Source organism: Callorhinus ursinus, unplaced genomic scaffold (assembly GCF_003265705.2).
Source record: "Callorhinus ursinus isolate GAN/ISIS: 27379988/994484 unplaced genomic scaffold, GSC_fseal_2.0 scaffold24, whole genome shotgun sequence".
NCBI classification, from domain to species: Eukaryota; Metazoa; Chordata; class Mammalia; order Carnivora; family Otariidae; genus Callorhinus; species Callorhinus ursinus.
The window spans coordinates 19,000,870-19,026,789 of NW_027397086.1; the positions used below are offsets into that span (position 1 = coordinate 19,000,870).

Genomic DNA, 25,920 nt, shown 5'->3' on the forward strand with positions numbered 1-25,920 from the left:
ACATCGGGCTCCCTGCTCCGCGGGAGGCCTGCTTCTCCCTCTCCCACTCCTCCTGCTTGTGTTGCTGCTCTCACTGTCTCTCTCTGTCAAGTAAATAAATAAAATCTTAAAAAAATATATACATCATGACAATTAACAAATGATTGAACATAAGAGTTGTGGTGACCCAGCTTTTTGAGCATAGTTTATGTGTTATGATAGTTACGTCCCCGAATTTTATAGAACACATACATCTTTGTGACACCTCCTGTACCCCAGTTCTCTCACTCACACACCTTCCCAGCATTTCATTAAAGACTAAAAGCCACTTAGGGAGGAGGAAGCTTGGGATCAGGCTGTCAAAGGACCTAAGTCGATCTTCAGCTTTACTATTTCTCATCACATGACTTGGGGAAAGTCCTCTGGTCACTCAGAGCCCCGAGGGCCTAATCTGTTGAGTGATGTAAGCAATTATTCTGAACTCAGATCGTGTGTTAATGGATAATACATGAGGAAAAGACCTAAATTGTATAGTGCTAGCACAAAAATAAGATTAATAGCTTATCTGCTGTAACAACTGAAGAGAATGAGAGGGAGAATGAAAAATACTGCTGGTATCCTCTGCACATATCCACTGCCCCCTAACAGAATGCTGAGAATTATAGTAATAACTCCTATGCTCAGCCGACAAATATTTATTGAGCACTTATTATGTATATACACTGTGATGGTCTCAACATATTCTTATGCCTTCCATCAGATCTCTGTTGTTAACAATGACAAAAAAAGTTGTATTCTTGGGGCGCCTGAGTGGCTCAGTCATTAAGCGTCTGTCTTTGGCTCAGGTCATGATCCCAGGGTCCTGGGATCGAGCCCCGCGTCAGGCACCCTGCTCCGCGGGAAGCCTGCTTCTCCCTCTCCCACTCCCCTGCTTGTGTTCCCTCTCTCGCTGTGTCTCTCTCTGTCAAATAAATAAATAAAATCTTAAAAAAAAAGTTGTATGCTCATTTAGATTTGTACAGTTGTTGGAATTTCACATTTTGTTGTCTTTATATAAAGGATTTTAAGGTAAGAGAGTTAAATTGGAATTTGTGAGGAATTTTTAAATTGTTAAGAGAACCCGTTTGAATTCGAACAATTGATACCTGAATTAGAAACCATGGCTGACTATAGTGTTCAAATCTATTAAATGGCATACAGCTTATGTACCTTATCAGGTAAAACGATGAACTTTCAAGAAGTACCATACTTTGAAATTATGTTTCATAATATAGAATCTTCCTCTAATTCAGACTAGCCTTTTACTAATTAGCCAACATGAATTTTATTTTATTTTTACTCTTTTTTAATTTTTAAAAAAGATTTTACTTATTTGTCAGAGAGAGCATGAGCAGAGGGAGAAGCAGGCTCCCCGCTGAGCAGGGAGCCCAGTGTGGGACCCGATCCCAGGACCCTGGGATCATGACCTGAGCCGAAGGTGGATGCTTAACTGACTGAGCCACCCACGTGTCCCTCCAATACGAATTTTATTACATTACCTGTAGTTTGTAGCTTGTTTTAAAAATGAAGGCCTCAAATAAGAAAACACAAAGCTGTCATGAAAACTTGGGCCAGGTAAGGGTGAGCAAAAACCCAGAGAAATAGCTTATGCCCCAGCCTCTTAGGGAAATCTGGTCTGTGATAACACTAAGAAAGTTCAAGAAAGGCTGTACTTTAAGAAACTGAAGAATAATACCTAATAACCATAAGTACTTCAAACTGGTTGACTAAATGGTCTCATATATTAACATAATATCTTGGTATAAAGGGGGGATAGATAAAAGCAGGTGGGATTCTTTTCATTTAACACAAAAACTGCATCATGTAAAAGTTAAATATTTCCCCGAGTGCCTCTGAGCTGAGAATTATTCATCCAGGTTCTGCTGTCATGTGTTAACCATCGACTGACTTTGTATTTTTCCATAAGTATTTTTTAAATTAAAAAACATTGATGATTTTTCCTTTAATACAAGCAAAAAAAAAAAAGAAAGAAAAACCCAGGAAAGGTACATGAAAGAAAAATTAATAAAAATAGCCTCAAAAATAAGGATTATTGACAATAATCAATCTCTCTCTTTGTATGTCTGCTGCCTTTCTTAATAAATGCCCTAGAAAAATCTTTGGAACAGCCTCTGTTGGCCTGATAGTACTGGGTCCTCATTCATTTAGTAGCTATATAATGTAAAAGAAGAAAGAAAAAAACAGGAAAAAAAGAGTAGGTTTTGAATAGAAATCAGCTCTTGGTTTGTAATTTTGGTTCTTTCTTCCAGCTTGCAGAGAAATAGCCTGTGGAAACCCTTTGCATGCTGGGAAAAGACAAAATATAAAGTATATGGTTCTTATTAATTTTCTATGCCTCTGTGATGTTCCTAGGAGCATTAAAGACTTAGCCTTGGAAGTATATCTATGCTAAGATCAGCTCTACAAGGTAAAGGATGTACAGGGCCAAGTATATATGTATTACATATACACACATATATAACGTATATCTGTGCATACACATGTATGTATATAGAGACTGCCCAGTCACACTTTCAGAGTTTAAACAACTTCCTTTTCCTTTTCCTCTCCTCTTTTGCAGACTCATAAACCTCTAATTGTTCACAGTTTTCAAATTTCAGAGGCAAGACATGGAGGCGTATGGGGCCATGGTCCCTCATCCTCCTAACCCTATCACTTAAAAAATTTAAAAGAAGCTCACAGCAAAAACTGGGGGACAAGATGAATGCAAAGAATTTCCACTGGTGTCTTCTGCTCTCTTGTGCAAGTGAACTGTCCAACTGAAGTTGGGTTCCTCTGCTCACAGTTCTTGGAACTGCCAGTGGAGAAGCACCAGAAGCAGCTGGTCCTGCTGGTCCTTCGAACAGCAGGGCAGAGGTCACAGGGATCTCTTCACAGAATGCTGGTTATTTTGGAACGGTCTGCCGGACAAGCTCCAAAAATGCTAGTTCATATTGCACATGGAGCCAGTCCCTCTCTTGCCTCCTGACAAATGAAACCTGGCTGACCTTCCTTTCTGTAAAGTGCTTCTTTTTAGCAGCAGTGATGGATATATGATCTCAAGTCCCTCCTTAAAAGACAACTCTCCTTCGTCAAGTTGAATATTTAAAGGATTCTCCCTACATTTTTTACTCTTCTCTGTGCTTCAGCAGATATGAACCACATCCAGCTGAGCATTTTTCAATGTGATCTTACAGTTTCTATGAGGGAGACCTCTATTCCCTTTGAACACATAGTACTTTGTCTAAGGGCATATCCAGACGACCAGCTGAGGCTGGTTTGGGTTAAAGCAACCCCACGCCTCCAGGGGAAACTCGCACAGATTTTCCCACCCTCCTTAGGGGTGGGGCACCTGAGAGCTCTACCTGTCCTCTGGCACAATACTTGCTCCTTCTCCACGGTTTCGCTTTCCCTGGTTTTAGTCGCCCTGGGTCAACCACGGTCCAGAGGCAGAGGCTCCTCCTCCTGATGCACGGTGGGAAGGTCACAGGTAGCCTCCCACTAGGTCGCAAGGCCTGCGTCACTCACCTCGCTTTGTCTCATCTCGCAAGCATATTCTCATCTTGCATCATCACAAGAGGGGTGAGTCAGTATGGTATTTTGAGAGGCCACATTCACAACTTTTATTACAGTATATTGTTATACTGGTTCTGTTGTTTTATTACTGTTAATCTCTTCCTATGCCTAATTTGTAAATTAAACTTTATCATAGGTATATATATACAGGAAAAAAATCATAGTGTCTGTAGAGTTCCGTACTATGCATGGTTTCAGGCGTCCACTGGGGGTCTTGGAACATATCACCTGTGGATAAGGGGGGACTACTGTACAGACAGGTTTTTCCTTATATAGCAACTGCCTACAGCCACTGTGCTTTCCCAGCAAGTGTGATGACGGGGTTCTACACTGCCAATCCCCAAAGCAAACTGGAATTGTTTTTATTCTTCCATGCCTACTATCTGTGTACGGTTCATTCTTTAAGGCTGGGGTCAGCAAATATAATCCACAGGTCAAGTTCCACCCTCTGCCTGTCTTTATACTGCCTGTGAGCTAAGAATGGTGTTTACATTTTTAAGCGATTGAAAAAAATCAGAAGAAGTGAAATTATATGAAATTCAAGCTTTGGTGTCCATAAGTAACATTTTATTGGAACAGAACCATGTTCAGCCATTTATGAATGGTCTGTGGCTGCTTTTGTGTGCAATAGCAGAGTTGAGCAGCTGCAACAGAGCCTGTATATGAAAAGCCAAATATATTTAATATCTGGCCCTTTATAGAAAAAGGGTTTCCAACCCCTGCTCTAAGACACAGATTGTCATTTATCTGAAATGCCAAATCCAGTGTCCTCAAGGACACGGTTTCCTCTGAAAAACACCTCTTGTAGTTCTTCTGACTAAAAGCAGTACCTAGTTTTTGTGTAAAATAAAGATGTAAAATGTGATGTAAAGAAGAAAACATTTTTAATTTTAAAAAATTTGAAAATTATATTAGCCAAATACACAAACACTGTATATATTTTATATATTTGTACATATATCAGTTATAATCAGTATATATGTAAGTATAATATATACAGGGTTATTTATACTATAGTTATATACATACTATATAGTTATATATACAGTATATTTGGAATTATGTAAATGTACTTTTGTATCCTGCATTTTTATTTAGCATGATTATAAGCATTATTAATAATATAATTAATGAGAATTAATATAATTGAACATTTGCCTGTGCTATTATCTTTTTCAAAAGCATGGTTTTTAATCACACCAATTTCCCTTATTGGTAGATATTGACATTGCTCATAAATTTCACTAATAAATATGGTGTTGTTTTCAATTTTGTTGTTCATACACTTATTATTTCCTTAACATAGATTATTAAAACTGGACTTAGCCAATCAGTAGATATAATGATCCTAAGGCTCCTAATAAAAACTGCCAAATGCTATTGAGAGAGATTATAGCAGTTTCCTTTCTACCAGCGGTTTGAGAGTGCTCGTGTTATCACAAGTGAAAAACTGTGTAGGATATTTTTTAGTTTACTGACTACTAATGGGTTTTTGATTTTTCATTTGCATTTACTTGCATTTGAATGATCTATTTCTGTCCTTGAGTCCTTGGACTTTGTCCATGCTTCCATTATCATGTTGTGTGTGTGTGTGTGTGTGTGTGTGTGTGTGTGTGTGTGTACATGTGCACCTAGTAAAATGTAAATTACTTGGGGGCAGTGAATACATACAAGTTAAAACAACTTTTCTGCTTTCCAATATAGTGCCAGAAATAGAGTGAGTGGTTTAAAAATGCATTGGAAGGAGTGCTGAATGGCATATGAGGGAAAGATGGCATCTCTTTTCTTGGCGGCCTACATTTTAACTTTTACCACGTTTAGGTTGTATATCTGTTCGGTAGATATTCAGTTTCACTGTAGAGTCCTTGAGGACAGGACTGTCTCTTAGAACTGTGGTGGGGACGCTTGGGTGGCTCAGTCAGTTAAGCGTCTGCCTTCGGCTCAGGTCATGATCCCAGAGTCCTGGGATCGAGTCTCGCATCAGGCTCCCTGCTCAGTGGGGAGTCTGCTTCTCCCTCTCCCCCTCCCCACTGCTTGTGCTCTCAATCTCTCACTCTCTCTCTCTCAAATAAATAAAATCTTAAGAAAAAAAAGAACTGTGGTAAGTAAATGAATGCATCAAAGCTACATGAATTGGCACAATATTAAGAACTAACCAAATTTTCTTATGCAATGAATTACTTTATTCCATGGAATTAGACTCAGTGGTTGGAGTTCTAGGTCCTGCTCAGTTACTGTGCTATCTGGGTTTGTGCAGTAGTTATCAAATCTAACTTCTTGAGTCTGTCTACTTGAGCTCGGATTGAGGTTTTATAGTTTGCAAGCTGTGTGGTCTGGGCAACTCCTAGTGCATTAGATTCCTCATATTAAGAAATAGGGATGATAATAGGTCTTGCCCCATAAAGTCACTGAAATGTTAAAATGAGAAAAATGGTGATCATAAATGTACCACAAACTTAGCTGCTAATATCATTATTACTATTATTACCTAATTAATCATTCTGAATCTGTTTCATTACTTGTAAAATTAGGTGAAAACAGTTATGACACTTCATAGGTTTTTTATGAAAGTCATTTTTACTGAAAATAAAACACTGTACATTGTAAAATGTTATATTACAAGGTAGCACTTTCTTATCTACAAGATAAAGTTATAAGGGAACGTTGGGGAGTCAGTTCTGGGTTCACTTTCCAAGCCTATCACTTACCCTTTGTGTAAGTCACTGGAACTCTCCATTTCAAAGAAACTCTCTTAGTTTCTTTTCTGTACAATAGAGATAATAATAGTACCTGTTTCATATGCATGTCCTGAGGATAAATTTAAATAATGCATGTAAAGCTCTTAGCACAGTGTTTCATACACAGTAAGTATTCAATAGATGTGACCTATCTTCATTATCATCTTGTAAGAGTGTGAAAAAGATTAGAAATTGGAAAGTTTTTGAAAGATTACAGTACTCAGCAAAGAGCAATAAAGGGCGGGTCAAACAAAAAACACAACAAAACACTGATGTCACAGGGCTGTCTTACCTCCATTCTATTAACAGGAGAGGAAGTTCCCACAGGAAGTCACATTAAAGGGGAAAAGAAACAAAAGTTAGTACATTTTAACCTTCAGATTTGCAAGAGATAGCTTTGATAGCTCTACTTCCTAAGTTTCTGGAAAGTTCTCTTTGGTTAGGAGGCCAGACACTGCATTAACAGGCAGATTTGGAGGAGGTAAGTTAAGAGAAAACTGAGAGTCTGCAGGAACTGTGTTCTTCTCAACCTGGGTCCATCACTGGCATTATCAGCCCAGGTAGTGTCAAAGCTCCAAATTCCCCTCCATTAGCTACCAAGGATCTTTGTAGCATGAAAACAAGCCTAAAGATGAGAAACCAACCTATATAAAGCACCTACAGGACCCAAGATACAAGACCATTCTGCCACTGTGCAGGTAGAAAAGATGAAAGGAGACATCAGGAGATTCTTCTAGAGAAAATGGTCTGTAATTTGGAGGGGTAAAGGCAGGTTCTAATAGCAGCTGAGCGGAGAAACCTGTTGAAATAGCAGGAGGCCAAGGTTATGTATCTCAATTTAAGATGTAAAAAGAGGATTCAATACCATGAAGATGTGCCAGTGCCAGAGAGAACCCAGCCATAGTATTTGGGAGGAGATAATAAGCTTAGATAGGCTTCTATTTCAAGGATAAGTAGGGAAAGAAAAATGAAATTAATTTAACGGTGCTTGGATGTGTCAAGAATAGTAAGAGAATCAGAGGGCTTCCATGTGTTTCTGACAGAAATCCCTCCAGTCGCATTTTCTTCTGGAGGAAGGGTGGGGAGCCAGGGAAGGGTCCAAGAACGTTGCAATTATAAGCAAGTGCTTTGATCTCAAAACTAGATTTTTTTAAGATTCCAAAAATTGCCAACCATCCTCAATACGTGTAGTATCTTTCCAATTATCTGGAAAACCCAGTAAAACTCTGGCTGTCTTCTAAAACACTCAGTAACTTTAATATGGGAAAGCTGCCTGATTGTGGAAAAAGAATGCTTCCCTTTTCGGCTTCACTGCAGAACAGCTGATAGCAATTTAGGGTGGCTACTGGCTGTTACTCATTTATTCTTTTCCCTTTCATTTCAAACAAAAACAAACACCTTTAATCAATTTGAAACCAGATAAAGCCATCATGAAACAGCCGGGGACATCGTCTGTTTTGTTGGTAAGAGCACTCTGCCTGTCCCAGCTGAAGCACTGGGTGGTAAAGCTGGTCGTGTGCTTCTCTGATGCATCCCCACGTGTTCTCATAACCGGGAAGAGCATGTCAGGGACGAGGGAGTGTGGCTATCAGATATGACAGAGACCATGAAACAGGGCAGTACATTCAATTAGCTATGTCAGTTGTGAAAATAGAATTCAAACTTCTGTTGTTGTTGTTGTTGTTTTGGTAATAGTGTGAACTATCAATGCTTAAAATATGTGGTCCATTGGAGGGGTGGGGAACTCCAATACTACTACATTAGATCCCTCCCTACACACATTTTGGTTATGCTGCATATATTCATTTGAGTTTTAAATTTAGTGACCAGAAGCCCCAGATCCTGAGGTCAAAGAAAGAGCATTGTAGATGGTGGGAGTGTTGGTGGAATGAGGACTGGCTTATGTGGGAGCATAGACTCATTCCTGTACTCTCCAACTGGATAAGAGTAGGGGCAACTCTGAACCTTAGTCTTCCAGGAAGGACCTATTAATGCCACTTAGAATGGGAAGTACAAACTTTTCCTCTACTGAATCCCTTTGTCTTTTTTTTTTTTTTTGCCAGCTTTACTGAGATAAAATTATAACGTTGTGTAAGTTTAAGGTATACACTTATGTAACGCAAAATGATTACCGGCTTAGCATTAGCTAACATCTCCATCATGTCTCATAATTACCATTTCTTTTTTGTGCTGAGAACATTTAAGATCTATTCTCTAGCAACTTTCAAGTATATAACACAGTATTATTCACTATAATTACCATATGGACAAAGATTCCCAGAACTTATCTTGTAACTGGACGTTTGTGCCCTTTGACCAACATCTCTCCATTTCCCCCACCACCCAGCATGGGGTAACTACCACTGTCCTCTGTGTTTCTATGAATTAGACTTTTTCAGATTCCACACATAAGTGATATCATACATATCTGTCTTTCTCTGTCTGATTTATTTCACTTACCATAATGGCCTCAAGTTTCATCCATGTCACCAGTGGCCAGTTATCATTGTTGAATAATATCACATTGTATGTATATATGTATATGAGACACTGTAAGATATACAGTGAGGTATTTTATATATATTACATCTTCTTTATACATTTGTTTGTTGACAGAAACTTAGGTTGTTTCCATATCTTGTAACTAGTATCTACTGTTTCGATATATTGTGAATAATGCTGCAACCAACATGAAGGTGCAGATACCTCTTCAATATCCTATTTTCATCTCCTTTGGATAAATATCCTGAAGTGGAATTGCTGGATCATATGGCACTTCTATTTTTAATTTCTTAAGGACTCCATACTGTTTTCCACAGTGGCTGAACCAATTTACATTCCCACCAGCAGTGTGCAAGGGTTTCCTTTTCTCCACATCCTTGCCAACATTCATTAACTCTTGTATTTTTTTTTTTTGATAGTCATCCAAACAGTTACAAGGTAATATCTCATTGTGGTTTTGATTTGCATTTCCCCGATGATTAGTAATGTTGAGCACCTTTTCATGTACCTGTTGGCCATCTGTATGTCTTCTTCAGAAAAATGTCTGTTCAGATCCTCTCTTCATTTTTTTTAAAAAAAATTGGACTGTCTTTTTGCTATTGAGTTATATGAGCTCTTTATGTGTTTTGGATATTAACCCCTTCTCAGGTATGCGATTTGAGAATATTTTCTCCCATTTCATAGGAAACCTTTTCATTTTGTGGATGGTTTCCTTTGCTGGGCAGTAGCTTTTTAGTTTGATGTAATCCCATTTTTTTATTTTTGTTTTTCTAGCTTGTGCTTTTGGTGTCATATCTAAAAAAATCATCACCAAGACTGATGTCAAGCTCGTTGCTTATGTTTTCTTCTAGGAGTTTTATGGTTTCAGGTCTTATGTTTAGGACTTTAATCAATTTTGAGTTGCTTTTTGTGTATGGTGGAAGATAGGAGGAGTCCAGTTCTATTCTTTTGTATGGTTATCCAGTTTTCCCAGGACCATTTATTGAAAAGACTGTTCTTTCCCCATTGTGTATTCTTGGCTCCTTTGCTGTAAATTAATTGACCATATATATGTGAGTTTATTTCTAGGCTCTTCATTCAGTTTCACTGGTCCATAGTTTGTTTTTATGATAATTCTATACTATTTTGATTCCTATAGCTTTGTAATATAGTTTGAAGTTAGGAAGGGTGATACCTCCAGCTTTATTCTTCATCCTCAGGATTGCTTTGGTTGTTCACAATCTTTTATGGTCCCATACGAATTTTAGGATTTTTTTTTCTATTTCTGTGAAAAATGCCATGGGAATATTAATAGGTATTGCACTGAATCTGTAGCTTGCTTTGAGTGATATGGGAATTTTAACAGTATTAGTTCTGATCCATGAAACGGTATCTTTTCATTTATTTGTGTCTTCGATTTTTTTCATAAAATCTTTTAGTTTTCAACATACAGATCTTTTACCTTCTCAGTGAAACTTATTCCTCAGTATCTTATTGTTTTTGATGCTCTTATAAATGGGATGATTTTCTTTATTTCTTTCTCAGATGTTTTGTTGTTAGTGTATAAAAACACAACTGATTTCTGTATGTTGATTTTGTATGCTGCAACTTTACTGGATTTGTTGATTAGTTCTAATGGTTTTTTTGTAGAGTCCCTAGGGTCTTCTATATATAAGATCATATCATCTGCAAACAGACAATTTTACTTCTTCCTTTTCAGTTTGGATGCCTTTTATTTCTTTTTATTGCCCAATTGCTCAGGCTAAGACTTCCAGTACTATGTTGAAGAGTAGTGATGAGAGTGGGCACCCTTGTCTTGTTCCTGATCTTAAAGGAAAAGTTTTCAGCCTTTCACCATTGAGTATGATGTTGGCTGTGGGTTTATTGTGTTGAGGAATGTTCTTTCTGTACCCAGTTTGTTGAACATTTTTGTCATGAAAGGATATTGCATTTTTTCAAGTGCTTTTCAGCATCTATTGAGATGAGCATATGATTTTTATCTTTCATTCTATTAATGTGGTGTATCACATTTTATTTATTTGTGTATGTTGAACCATCCTTGCATCCCAGGGATCAATCCCACTTGATCATGATAAGTGCTCTTTTTAATATGATGTTGAATTTGGCTTGCTAATATTTTGTTGAGAATTTTTGCATCTGCATTCATCAGGGAAAGTGGTCTGTAGTTTTCTCTTCTTGTAATATCCTTATCTGGCTTTGGTATCAGGGTAGTGCTGTCCTCATAAAATGAGTTTGGGAGTGTTCCCCCCCGTTCAGTTTTTGGAAGAGTATGAGAAGAATTGGTGTTAATTCTTCTTTAAATGTTTGGTAGAATTAGTACTGGTGCCTATTTTGGTGGCATCTGGCTCCTCCAGAATTATGCTCATTACCGGGGTCATGGGCTGTCTTGCTGGTCTCTGTCACAGAGCCTAGGGTTCTAATGACAAAGAGAAGGCATCTGGCCAAATACCCAGTATCCTGGTGATTTTAAATTGCAACTTGAGCCTTTCAAGGTTGTGGCTGGAAGGAAATGCAACTTCCTGGTTCATAAGGAGAGATTCCAAAATTTTCCTGACTCCTTTTGATGGCTAACAGCAAATGTAAATGAGTCAGAAAGAAGTGTATCACATTTCTCAAACAATGCATAAGGATTTGGGCATACACATGGAAGAGTTTTGGAAAAATGAAGGCTGATCTTTTTTGTTTTCCTTCAAACCCTAGAAATATCGTTAGACCTAATCCTAAGCACTAGACCAGATTTTTCCATTTCCAGTTTTCCTGCTGGGATGAGTAAATAAACAGATGGAGTAAAAGCTTCAAAGTGAAATACAGAGAATGTGAGAAAGGAGGCTGTTGCCTACAGAACACTAGGGGAGGACGGGGATGGCTGAAAGGAGAGAAAGGAGAGTTTGGGGTAAGGAAGCATTGCCAGAATGTCAAGAGGAGTCACCATGTCTGACTCAAAAGTCTGGGCTTCTGAGGCCCTCAGAGGCCAAAGAAGAGAGGGGCTGAAAGCAGGAATGGAGATCCAAGCTCTGGGAGGTCTCAGGAGCATGAGACCATGCTTCTTTTAAAATGATTCTGAATTAAGTGGCTCCATGGATCTTATTTTCACCAATGTGGCCTCACTTTCCTGGAATATTGCCTCAGGGAGCACCTCAGGATTGGGAGGCAATTTCCTCACTGATGGCACTGGAAACATTGTGAGGCACCTAGCAGATTTAATGGAAAAGAACAGGTCAAGGAGAGGAAGAGTAAATGGCAGATGTCTCATGGGGTTCAGAGGTCTTATTCCATTGCACTCATGAGACACCCTCATTAGATCTGCTGGGGAAATTTTAGGAAAAGTAGGGGAGCTTCAGGCCTCAAAGTCTGTGAGATCCAACGGGAAAAACTGATCAGGGGATAAACAAAATGATCCTATAGCTTTTTATGAATTAGTTCCTTAAGGGAGTCTCTCTTCATTCATCTTAGTAACATTTTTTTCCATGTGCAGAAGGATTCACATTTATTGGTTCACATACAGCTCCTAACACTTGCTAAATATGTATTGCTGGGCCCATTGGCAGAAGTCAAGTCATTGCTGGTTCCAGCCTACATGACCATTGCCCTTACTGAGGTCACTGCTCTTCATCTGTATTCACCTTGCTGTTGCAGGAAATTTCAAGTCCTCTCTGCTGCCAATGCTACTGCTATTTTCCCCCAGGCTATCATTGCCTCACTCTGGTCTTTTCTCAGAGTTGATGCCTAAGACCACTTCTCCCTCCATAGAAAGGCATGCCTTTCTATGCTGCTTGCCATAACTTAAGGTTCTTTCTACCACCAGAAGATACCATTACTTTTTTAGTATTACAGCCTCCTCTGTTGGTATAATCCATTTATTAATGGAGTTAGATCAGTGAGGTCAGGGATGAAGGGGTGATGTTGCTGTATACAATATGGTGGCAGTCATGCTCTGTAGTCATTTCAGCATCTTGAAGATCATGTCCATGCAATGAATCTGCCTTGGTGTGATGTAAATATACCCATTATATTACGTTCTCCTTTATTGCCATAGCACTGCCTTCACAATCATCTTTGTACTTAAGATGGTAGGCCCTGAGGGTTGCTGCACTAGAGGGGGAATCTCTCCCTCTTGGTATGTTGTGGAAAGGAGGAAAGTAGAGGAAATAAGAATTCGGATATACATTTTATAGATTCCTTTCTCTGGATAGAGGAGAGGTATAAATTAAGGAAAAAGCCAAAGCAGAGGGACATTTCTCTACTTCTTACATTTGGAACTCTAGAAGCAAGGAACCTTATAGGCGTTCCTTATTCTGACATGGGATGGCCACATTAATATAAAAATGGTAGCAAGACATGGTTGGGTAGACAGCAGAACTGGGTCAGTAGGTCAATAGGTCTGAATCTCTCTTGGATTTTGTATAACAAATGGATTATGCATAACATGAAAGTGATCCAGAAGTTACTTCAGGCCCCATGAGGGATAAGGAAGGAGCTGACTTGGAATTCAGCAGGCCTGCCTTCATAGGGAGAGACAGGGTGACTGAGTTGCAGAGATTGCAAAGTAGACTCTTGAGAGGGGCTTGATGAAGGATGTGACCCAGATGGAGAGGACTGTGTTGTTATAGGACGAGCCTCAAAGGTGCCGAGCCAGCCAGGGGCATCCTCTGGGTCCTAACAAAGCCAAGAGATGAGATCACAAGTTCTCCAGCTGTAGACTTCACCAGAGAATGGGGTAGGGGTTTGTTCCAGAGGTCACCACTGCATGTATCCAAGTCCCTTTTCCCCTGCCATCTAGGGGAGAGGGGCAGAAGGGGAGGAAAAGCCCTGGCAGGGAATTAACATGTGAATGACTGAATAATTACCTAAAATGAAATGCTCTTAAGATTCGCAAAATTAATTTTTCTCTTCCACCCTGAGGAGATGTAGGTTAAACTAGATTAAATCAGTTTATTTTCTTGGATTTGAGTATTCGTATGTAAATCTTTCTTTCTCTACACACACACACACACACACACACACACACACACACGCACACACGCACATTATCTAAATAGATGGAGGGAAGGATGGATAGATGCTGTAAATAGGTATTTATTTAACATTGGTTGCTGATCAAATATCAAATAAAACATAAGATAGTGAGACTAGAATAATTCCAGGTTATTAAAAGGCATTAAAAATTTAATTTTTTTAATCTTTTCGACCTCCTCATGTTCTTGATTTTTTATTTTGTTTTATCTGTTATTATTTGTTCTAGACACCTTCCTCAGACTCTCATATCTACTACACTGCTGCATTCTAGCACATTCAAATCCTATTCCTTTTTTTTTTAAGACAGAGAGGTAGGGGAAGGGCAGGGGGAGGAGGGATAGAGAGAATCTTAAGCAGGCTCCACTCGCAGTGTGGAGCCTGACATGGGGCTCGATCCCACAACCCTGAGATCATGACCTGAGCCAAAATCAAGAGTTGGACCCTTAACCCACAGAGCCACCCAGGCACCTCTCAAGTCCTATCGTTTCTATCCTGATAGGTCACCTGAATCTCTCCCCTTCTCTCTGGACCAATTGCTGCACTTGTCGTTCAGACCTTCATTACTTTTCTAGACTCCTGGGATAGCCTCCTGACTGCATGCCATGCCTCCCAGTCTTTTACACCCAACATCTGCTAATTTAATAATATAGCTGATATCCAATATATCTGACCATATCACTTCTCTACTCTAAAGTAATTAGATGACTTCCCACTGATTGAAGAATACATTCAGCCTACTCAGGCTGTTCATAACCCGGCCAGAGCCCACATTTCAAACCTTTCTTCCTGTTCTCTATCTCACTCCCAGTCGCCATCATGCTCTAAGCTTGCCAACAGCTTGCTGTTTTCTTTGTCTGTGCTTCTGCAGTAGAACATAGTCTGTGCTATAATGTATATGGCTGGCTGACTTCCTTTCTAGATTGACAGTCCCTGGAAGGCAGGGACTCCATTGTTATTGATCTCATTTGTTCCTTAAGTTTGCATCCTTTATTCTACCTAATGATGGCCTGAATCTAGTATTTAATAAATGCATGTGAGAGTCTTTTATCAACAACAAGGTACTATGTAAGCAATAATTGTTTTATGATTATTTGTTAAATTGAGTTGAATTCACTTTTAGAATTCTCACCATTCTGTAGGAGAAATGATTTCCCATCAGTGGAAATTCTAGAATAATTGATATGATATCTCAACATAGGTAGATATAAGTAGATAGATCCCTGGAGAAGCAGGCAGAAGGAATCCTTGGTTTTAGAATCTTCTCTTTCCTTCAAAGGCATACTTTAGAAGGCCAGCCTTGTCCAATGCTCCCTATGTATTCCTCTGTGGTCTCTATTCATCTCATATTAAAGTCACAAACATTACTAGGAATTTCCCCATCATGGAAGATCAAAGAAGTGGCCTGGTAATAAGACATAGCAGGATCTGGGGAGCTGGCCCTGGGCACAGGTTCTACCAGTGCTTGCCTCACATGTGAGGCCAAGCATCTCTGCTGACCCTTGGGCAGTAGACACATTATGAGTATAGCATGCCTGGCATTTCCTGATACAGGGATTATTTCCATCTCTAGGAATTCCACAAATGTTCTCAGAAGGCTTTGGGGCATTTACATTTTAAAAATAAACCTTTATAACTCAACACAAATATCCTAGAAATCCGTATGTCAGCTCTTTTCCTTGAAAACACCTGTAAGTCCTGCTATCACTTTCCTGAAACAGGAAAGGGAAAGACCACAAAGTAGATCGAATACTCATAAGTAAAAATGCCCTCAAGAAAGAGCCATGCAGAAATTGGCACAACCATGTTAAGTGTCTGCCAAGTTACTCTTTGAGAGCCCTGGAAAGTGTGATTAGCCCCATGAAAGAAAAAAAGGAGGAGGAAAGAGAAAGGAAGGAAGGGGAAAAAAAGAAATGGAAAAACAGAAAAAAAGGAAGAAAGGAAGGAGGAAGGTTAAAAAAGAGGAAGAAAGGGAGGGAGAGAAAAGAAATAGAAATGAACTTCTGGAAGCTGTTACCCATCATGGGGACAGGTATTGGAGGATTTCGTTTTTGAGGCAATAAATCACCCAAGATCAATTATCTAGATCAACCTCTGGTGTGTCCTCAAGGAGGAAGAAATCACCCAAAGGGGACTGGAGTAAGAAATAAAAGAAAAAAGATTTTCCCCCAAATGAGATGGGGCCTAGTGCCAACTCTTCCCTCTCCTGGAGCAATGCGGTTGTGAAAATCCATCCTACCTGCTATGCTGATGGTGGCTGCAGCCTTTGCAGTGCTCAGTTTCTCTCCATGCTTATTAGTAGCTATGCATGTGAAGAGTCCTGGCTTAGTGATAAACAGCTGCAGTCTTGAGTCAATCACTCGGTCTTTCACACTTTCTTGAATGGACCCAGAAGAAACCTGGTGGAGTCGAGGGAAAAAAACGGATAGAATTAGGTCAAGGATTTCCTAATAGGCTGCATCAGTTGACTTGAAAGAAAAAGCATCAAAATTATGAACAAAGGGCCCGTGGTAGATTGCAAAAATAGCCAAAACTTTTCCCTTCCTTATGCCCATGACCTTGCAATGTAGCTTTGTAGCTCTTCCCCCAAGAGGTGGCATCTCTCTCTGTGCTTTGAACCTAAACTGGCCTTGTACTTGTTTTAGAAGATCAGAAACAGACTCGTGAAAGTCTTACACATTGTGGCTTACTTTCTTGTTGCTCTTGGAACCTGTGACCTCCTGTGACCAACCCAGAAGAGCTAGCCTGCTAGAGAAGGAGGCATGCCTGGCCCAGTTAGCCCCACTGCCCCAGCTGGGATCCAAGAACAGCCGCCAGATATACAAGTGAGGCCATTCTAGATCAGTCAGTGTGCCAATCACAGGAACTAGATCAGCCAAGATCATGAAATCATGGCCCAAATCAGCAAAACCACCCAGACAACCCACAGACTTGTGAGCGTTACGAAATGGTTAACTCCTGTTCAGTTCCCCACACATGCACACCAGATGGATGGACGGTTATGAAGAAAAATGGTTGTAAAGCCAATTCTGTTTCCGAGGCATGACATAGATCATGCTGTACCATTTAAATCAGAAAATCAAATGTCCTTGAAGAGCCAGGATATCAGTGCAATATTAGCACCCAACTGGCGGGTTAATTTATGTGTTAGTCATCATCCTTTCAGCTCTGTGGGAAAGACAGCTGCCCAGCACTTTCTATGAGGTTGCAGAGTTAGAATTCATACTCTAGTTACAATAATTATTCTTTAATCATCACTGTATGAGGGGAAAATGCCAGTTTGAGGGAAATTTGAATGGAATGACAACCAAGGAATCAGGCCTTGATTCACCTTGATCTTATCTCGGAGGAGTGGCCTTGAAAGATCTCTCTCTGTCCCATGGTAGGGAACGAGGCTGGGAATAAGAAATTTGGAGCCAGTTATTTTGTTTTTTTTTGCCTGTTTTCACAGTTAGACTAACAAGGGGAGGGGAAGCCCTGGGGTGAAACCGGCTTGCTTCTTTCTGCTGCCAGGTGGCTGGCTGGTCTTGGATCCAAGCACTCTCTGTAGCGATTAAGCAGGGAAGTTTGTCTTGTCTTTTTATTCCTTCCCTGTACTACTAGTTTCAATCCCTATGATAAAAACTTCATGTGAGCATCAATTTAAGTCACATAAAGTATTATGGTGGTTTCCCCAGATAAACAGCCTGGACTTTGTGAGAAATTGACAAGGCAGAGAGAAAAATTTCTTCAAGAGACATACCCTCAGTTGGGAATTCAGATAGGATTTGTCATTATTGTATTTATCAGAAGCACATCCTCTTATGGATTTGAATCTCCAAGTGAGATAGTAAAGATGGAACAATTTGAAATACAATTTGGTCTCTCCCGAATTTTAGTAACAAAGCAACCATGGAGAAAAAAGCGAAAGGCCTCAAACTTCTATGCTCAATCAACATGCTTTATGCTATTGGGATATTTCATTTATAAATATAATCCCTTTCCAGTTTATAGAAGTGAAATCTATAGAACAATTACCTTCCCCCTTTGCAAGGTTAATCCCACCTTCACGAAGTAGGTCAGCATAATGCCTAGGACACAATTGGGGAATGAGTCATCCCCCAAGGTTGACTAAACTAGCACTATTTTCATGTTCACACCTAAGAAAGCCATTCTTACGCTCCTCTTCAAGGTCACCGAGAACATTCTTGGTAGGGAAGAGGAGTTTTAAACTGGCTGACCTCTCTTCTCCTGGACTTCATCAAGGTATTGAAATAGTTCAGTGAAGACACCAACAAGTTACAAGGCTCATTGCTTGATTATGATGTGGCTCCTAGATGCTTTTCCTCCTGTTTCCAGAGGCCTTGCTTGATTCAGTATGTGACTCATGCACAGCAGGCCTTGTTAGTCATAGTTTGAATTTGTTTTTCTTTCTTCATGGATCATCCTGACCAACAGTTTAGTATTTTTTGATGACCTAAAAATAAAAACAATCCTTTGCCCTTCATTTTGATTTTTTTGCCCCTCAGGTGCAGATTATTACTGAGTTTTGACCAAGGTATGCCTAGGCAAACCCAGGTACTTAATTGAGGTGACTATATCTGGTATTTACGGTAAGTATGTTATTTTCTGCAAGTCACTCAGCCATATTGACCTGAAGGAGCTGGATAAACAGCTCTCTGCTCTGGATGTAGGTTCTTTTTCTGAGAGAGTGACCTCTTTTTGAAAGTCAGATAGGAAACTCTATCACAAATAGGCATCCTTATTTACACTTGAGATAATGTGTGTAAAAGCTTTTTGAAAGTGGCAAACTAGTATTGACCTGTAGAATATTTTTATATATCATTAGTACATTAATAATGCTGGTTTGAGAGAATCTGCTCACAGTTATGGATAATCTTGTAACTTCATCATGACTTGACGTTGGCATAGGAAGACCTCTGATGGCTTTATGTTAGACATAGTTCCAGCTTGCTGAGAATACCTGGAGCTGTAGGGTATGGCCCAGAAGCATCCATGTTTAGGGAGATATAATAATGTCTGTCAATTTGTCATAGAAAAAGGGATAACAGACTGAGGAATTTTTCCATACTGTTTCTGATCAACATCACCATACATCTTCACCTCTTTCAGTCTGACTGCTGCAATATTCCACATAATATTTTCCAGCTGATATATGTAATTATTTTAATTTACACAGTAAGATGACTCCAAAGCTCATGTACTCTGAAGCAAAAATACTACCTTTTAAAAATATGGGTAAAATAAAGGTGAGCCTCCCTTTGAGGAAATTCAAAAGCACAGTCTTTAACATAGATAATTTGGTTATTTATTTTTATAAAATTCTGTTAACAAATTAAAATGATTCAACTTTTAAAATATTTTAGAAACTATAATTATTGGAAAAACAAGAGAGACATGTAATTTTTCTACATTTTTTATTTGAATACCAAAATAATGGAGATATTATCAGTATAACTTGAAATAAATCTGGTTATCAAAATACAAGTTTATTTTAGAAAAGTAAGCTCTGTTCTATCCACGTGAAACTACTATTTCCAATGTTGTAAAACAAAAGGAATATCACTACTCACTCTGAAGTTCATCTAAGACTACAAATTTTCATGAAAAATGAATGACATTTCTGTAGGAAGAAAACAAAATAATTCTTGATTGCTTTGAGGCACGTGGCTAGCCTTTCTCTTGTTCTAACTGCTTGGGGTTTTAGGTTGTTGATATGTTCACAGAGGCAGGGAGAAAAGGAGCCTTCACATCCTTTAGAGTACCCATTGTTCTTAGTAGTTCGTTAGTGGAGAGCCACAGTTCAAACTCTGTTTTATTCTGTGCCAGTTAGCTCCCAGCTCTGCATTCATGTTTGTTCAGTCCACCCAAAATAACACCAGGACTGTGGGCTCTTCCCTGTTCTCAGGAGACTTTTCTGGTTTGCTGCTTATACAGTAAATGTCCATGATTGCCTCCATTTCCTGTGATTTGTGTCAGCACGAGCAACATCATCTCGGTTTATAGTTGGACATGGGTAGTATCCCCACGACCGAAAGTTGGCTCTAAGAACAACCCTCTCCCTGACCATGAGAACCGCAGATGTACTTTTGCTGTCTTCCTGGAAGAAAGCCGCTCTTAGTTCATTTTATTCCTGTCTTAGAATCTGAGGCAATGGGTCTATTTTGCTTCCTGCTTTTTGTGAATCACATCTTGAATGATTAAGTTGGGGTCTCAATAAGACTGAAACTAATTCGAACCATCTGACTTTTTTATTATGCCCGAACTCCAACAAAGACTAATCCTGTATCTTCTAGTTCTAGACTCATATGAGCCTTTGAAAACACTGATTTTTTTTTTTTAAAGCATGTGTCTTTCCATTTTCTTTATTTCTGATTTCACAGAGGAAGTCAAATCAGTAGAGTCCTATCAGTCCACCAGCTTTCTTAGGACGTATCTTTACACCACCTTGAGGGGCTAAAGACGACAACAGCAGCTTCCACAGAAGAGCCACAAAACAGACTGCCAAATAAGATTTGAATTTTAAAAGATATTTAAAGTTTAATTAGTTTAAAGAACAGGAACTACAGGTTTCTTGACTAACTTAACAACATGGGAGACCTGTACCCCTGATGTCATATTAGGGATGGTTTTCTCTAGCCACCTGACACCTCTGTTATTACAAATGTGGGAAAATCAGTGTCTCAGAGGCAAGTGGACTTCCCTACAATGAACATTCGCTGAAGAGGGCCATTTCCAACTTAGGTCTGCTAACCCTTCACCTGTTCTTATTTATCGTCCCTCAAGCAGCAAGCTCATAAAGTGACATTATTTTGTTTACTGACTCTGTTTTGAAGAGATGCATGGTAGGCACTTAGACAAGATAAATTAGTTTTAAACACAAATTATGAGAGAATAGTTTTGTTCAAGTATCAGAAAAGAAAAAAACCCTTTCGCACAAACAAAAGTGAAAACAAAAATAATAAATGAATTTAAGCCCTAAAGAGGCTGCTATTGCAGGATGACACTCTTCATTAGTTGAAGTAGACTTAGAATTTGGCATCTTTTTCCCGGTATACAATATCCACCAGATTCTCACACAGGGACATGCTTTGTTTCCCACACACTTCCCTTCCCATGTCTAGTGTGCTATTGCTCCTCCTTGTCCTCTCTTCCTTTTTTTCTCCTCATTTAGAACAGTCCTTTTACTTTAAAATGCTGCTGTTAATATATTGTAATATGACAACATATGGACACTGCAACCAAATCCTAAAAAGTTGAAGAGAGACTATCCTGAAGGATATGAAAAATGCAAGTAGCCCAGAACCCCTTAGATGACTCATCAAGGTTTGAGTTGTTTAGCTGTAGTGAGAACCATCCTCACCCCACCCAAGGGACTGGTTAAAAAGCATCCCATCTCCTTAGTGTATGAAAGAGGTCTTTAATAGGACCACCTGGAGGGTTGGCATACGTCCCCTGCTATGTAGTAAAGGGTTAACTGTAAAGTGGACTTGAGGTGCTCACACTCTGCACATGTGAAAGAAAGGACTGGCCTTTGACTTGCTTCTAAGAGATAACTTTTCATCCCTTGGAAAATCCTGCCTCATAAGAGTGTCTTTGTATATCTGAGACCATGAGCCATGCCAGATAGTTTATGTTACAGTGCAAATTATGGTGAATAGCTCTTTTTGTTCAGCAGGGACTCTATACTATATCAGGTTGACTTTGGAAAGGTCAGAGACTAGCTAAGGTCATTCGTGTGAACCCTCCATGCTTTTGCAATTGACCCTCAGGAAAAACCCTGGACACCATGGCTGGGTAGGCTTCCTTGGTACAAGGCGTTGCACATGTTGCCATCATTGCTGGGAGAATTAAGTGCTCTCCATGGGACTCCATAGGGAGAGAACAACTGATTACCCACTACTGAGTTTAGTCTGTATCCTTTCACTGTAATAAACTATAGCCATAAGGATAATGGCTTTCCTGAGTTCTGTGAGTTCTTCTAGTGAATCATCAAACTTGAGGGTGACACACCTGCAATTTGTTGACATAGCAGAGATGTATCTGATACCCACCTGTAAAATCTGAAGGGACAGCAGGCTGCCTAGTAGCTCCAATGGAAGAAGCAAAGAAGGGGTAGCTCTGTTCAGTGGTCTGGATCTAAGAGTTTGTGGATATACAGGTTCTATAGAAGATCTGGTTTGGAGTTATTTTCAGTCTTCCCCAAAGATCTCTTTGGGGGCATTGATGGGACCCCACAGAAAGACTTCCCATCAACTAACAAATTGGGGGCTAAGAGGGAGATGGCTGCTCTGAGGAAAAATGAGTCATTGGGGTTCATCTTGAATATCCCTTGATTTCTCAAGAATCATGAATGTGTCCATGATGGAAAGAGTTGTTTTAAATACTTGTCAGGCACCATGATGGAAAGTCAACCTAAAAGAGTGTCAGTTAAATTAGAACTTTTCCACTTCAATTACTGCTCCTCCCTTCTTCCAACCCCAAATCTGTAGGAGTCTTAAACAGCATTTAAGAAGTAGGGGAAGAGTGAATGAGTGTGAGAGAAGAAGCTAACCGCAGGACTGTTGTGGAAGGCAGGTGGCATGCATGCAGTTGTCTTAAGAAAGGTAGGCTGACTCCATCTAGAGTGTTCAAGTGTGGTGAGTTTGAGCCCCACATTGGGTGGAGAGATTACTTAAAAATAAAATCTTTAAAAAGAAAAAAAAAGAAAAGAAAGGTCCCATCTGTGAATTGCAGTTGGAAACTTTGGTTATTACTCAGGGCTAGGCACTCAGAATTACTAAATTGGGATGGTGTTTGTGAGGTAAAATCACCTAAAAGAACTGGAAAAGTCACAGAGCCTGCTTGGGGTAGCCCTCAATGGTGAGAAAAGAACCCACCCTGCTGAAGAGACTTAAAAGAAATAGAAGATATTAAATGAGGTTGTATTACATTGCAAGTCATGCTTAGCACCCGAGTTACAAAGATAATCTCAGCCCACATGTTTAACTGTCCTTTATTCTACCCAAATCCCAAAAGATAAATCAAACCTAAAATTAGGAAAAATAAATCTCTAGAAAGGTGGAAGGGTATCATAATCAAAGGGCCAGAAATTTTCAGCAATTTCTGGAAGTTCCCTGAGAGGAGAATGGATAGAGTCATGGAAAATTCTAGAGTTCAGATAACAGGGCTGTAAGTAGGAGCAGACTTTGAGTCAATAAAGTAGCAGAAGAATGTTATGAACTATTGTGAGTGCATATAGCACCAGACTGAGGCATCTGTCCGATGGGCTAGAACTCGTGAATAAGATTTTCTTTAGTAGGTTCTTGTGGGGGATATTTATGGTAGACATTAGAGCCTGAGAAAAAGTTGACATGTTACATAGGACTCCCTCTGTCCATCCACAAAAATATGCAGAACATAAAGATTAGAAAGATTATAGTTTTTAAATAAATTTATTTAATAGAGGTCTAATGAACTTCTATTACAACTACATTCTTCCTAATCTCTATGTTCTGCACTGAAAAAAAATGTAGAGAAGAGAAAAACAATTATTAAAGATACAACAGAGGAAAATGTCCCTGAGTTTAAGAGAGATTTGCATCTCAAGTTCCTCCCTTTGACTTCTGTGTCAAAAGCAAGTACATCCACTTGCCAGTTGATTCTGTAGGGCTGGCATTGTTAACCAAACCTGAGCATGATAGCCCAAAAAACTAGGGTATTCCCATTTTTGAAAATAGATGCAATAATCCTAAGGAAAATTACAGCAAATTGAAAGAACACAAACAAAAAAAAGAGCAGCATTTTTAAAGAATGAAAAGGAAATTTTCCAATTTAAAGTGAAAAATTACATGTTTATCACAAAGTTAAAATAATGACAAGGCATTTTATTGAATTTAACATAGACTGATGTTAAAAACATTTGTTAAATTAAGATTAAAATAAACATCTTTAACCTCATAAAGAGTATCAGAAACTAGGGACTGAATTCAAACCAAACATAGACAAGTGGTTGAAGTCTATAAAATATAATTATGACAATAATCCATGAAAGAGTCTTATTTCCAATATTGGTAAGCTGGGTTATCAAACCAACTCTCACACTGAAAAAATTAAAATTCTGGAAAAATGTTTTTACCAGATATAACAAATTTAGAAACTTTTATTCTCGCTAAGACATTTTTCCAGCCCAGAAAAATTTGTTTCCTTTGAAGAGTAAGGAGAGAGAAATCAAAACTCAGGTTCCATAAAGATGAGAAGTCTAATAGGAGATACAATAAACCAAAATCTCAAAGAACCAAATATCAGGGAGGTTATCAACGTGAACTACAAGTGAAATAGCCCACTAGCAGTGTAGGCTGTGTTATAATTATCTGGGATGACCAAGGAGCTTCAAACCTTAAACTAGGTTTAAGATGGTCCAAGATAAGCTGTTGTCTTTGGTCCTTGGCAGAAATAAACAAAAATTCTTTCTGGAGAGAAGTATCTTTATCTGGACCTCAAATTAATCCCTGACCTTTTTTTCCACCCTAAACAATGAACAGCACGTAGTCAAAGATATCTAGGCATGCAAGGACACAAAGCACAATGAGTAAGCGTGAGCAGGAAAACAGATAATATAAAGAGACCTAAAATGGCATCCCATCTCACTCAAATAAAAGCCAAAGTTGTTCCAATGCTCTACATAAGCTTATATGATCCATAATTCCTAAACTCACCCCTTACTTCTTTCCTCTTTGCTCGCTCACCTCTGGTCACACTGACCTACTTGCTATTCCTCAGACATACCTTGTGCAACATTATCTTAGAGACTTTCCCCAGGGTTCTTCCCCTAGTTTTTTACATAGCCTCCTCCTCAGCTCCTTCAGATCTTAGCTCAAATGTCTTCACTTAAATGAGGCTTCCTTGGGGCGGAGCAAGATGGCGGAGGAGTAGGAGACCTAGATTTCATCTGGTCTCAGGAATTCAGCTGAATAGGGATCAAACCATTCTGAACACCTACGAACTCAACAGGAGACCGAAGAAGAGAGTAGCAACAACTCTCTGAACAGAAAAGTGACCACTTTCTGGAAGGTAGGACGTGCGGAGAAGTGAATCCGAGGCGATATTCGGGAGGATAGATGGCGGGGGAGGGGCCTCCGCCGGCCGCTTCTGGCAAGTGCTAGAGCCGCGGAGCACAAAATCGGACCTTTTAGAAGTTGGCTCCGTGGAGGGACGTCGCTTCAGTGGCTAAGCGGGGGGTGGAATCCTCCCGGGACAGTGTGGTCTCAGGACCCTCGGGGTCACAGAGAGACCGGGGGTGCCTGAGTGCGCCAGAGCTCCCAGGTATCGGAGCGGGGAAGCCGGCTGCAGAGACGGAGCAGAGTCGCGGGCTCTCAGCTCGGGGTTGCCATAGACTGTGACTCGCGGCCCAGTCGGGGCACGGCTCCTCCAGCAGGGACCCAACAAGCGGCAGATCCGGGGAGACTCCCCTTCCTTCCCGGGGAGGAGCGGTGCGGGAACGCACTGCAGGGATCTGCTGGGTTTGGAGACTCTGCGCGGGGTCGGGTACCAGAGATAGCAACGCTCGGTCACAGGCCGGGTGAGCACGGGGCGCGGCCGGAGACCGGGGACACGGAAGTGACTGCTTTTCTCTGGGGGCACACTGAGGAGCGGGGCCCCGAGTTCTCGGCTCCTCCGGGTAGAGATTGGGAGGCCACCATTTCTGCCCTGGTCCTCCAAGGCTGTACGGAGAGCTTGCAGGGAACAAAAGCTCCTGAGAGCAAACCGGAGCAGCTTCCTTCGCCCGGACCGACAAGGGCGGGGCAATTCCGCCTCTGTCAAAGACATTTGGAAACCACAGCAACAGGCCCCTCCCCCAGAAGATCAGCACAAACAGCCAGCAAGCCAAGACCAAGTTGATCGATCAAGGAGAACGGGAGAACTCCAGTGCTAGGGGAATACTGCACATAGATTCATGGCTTTTTTTTTTTTTTTTTTTTTAACCATGATTCATTATTTCATCAACGTTAATTTTTGTTGACTGTTTTTTTTTATTTTTCTTTTTCCCTTTTTTTAACCAACATCTTATCAATCCCTTTTTAAAAAAAAAAAA

General features: G+C 39.9%; 1 protein-coding gene across 1 annotated transcript in view; it reads right to left on the reverse strand.

Moving 5' to 3' along the window:
* Positions 1 to 25,920, reverse strand: part of MUSK (muscle associated receptor tyrosine kinase) — a 106,903-nt gene that overhangs the window by 16,160 nt on the left and 64,823 nt on the right. Inside the window, exons 9-10 of the mRNA XM_073876573.1 lie at positions 16,087 to 16,246; positions 6,625 to 6,631 (exon numbers count right to left, since the gene is read on the reverse strand). Of these exons, the coding sequence (XP_073732674.1) occupies positions 6,625 to 6,631; positions 16,087 to 16,246 (167 nt within the window). The remainder of the gene's footprint in view (positions 1 to 6,624; positions 6,632 to 16,086; positions 16,247 to 25,920) is intronic.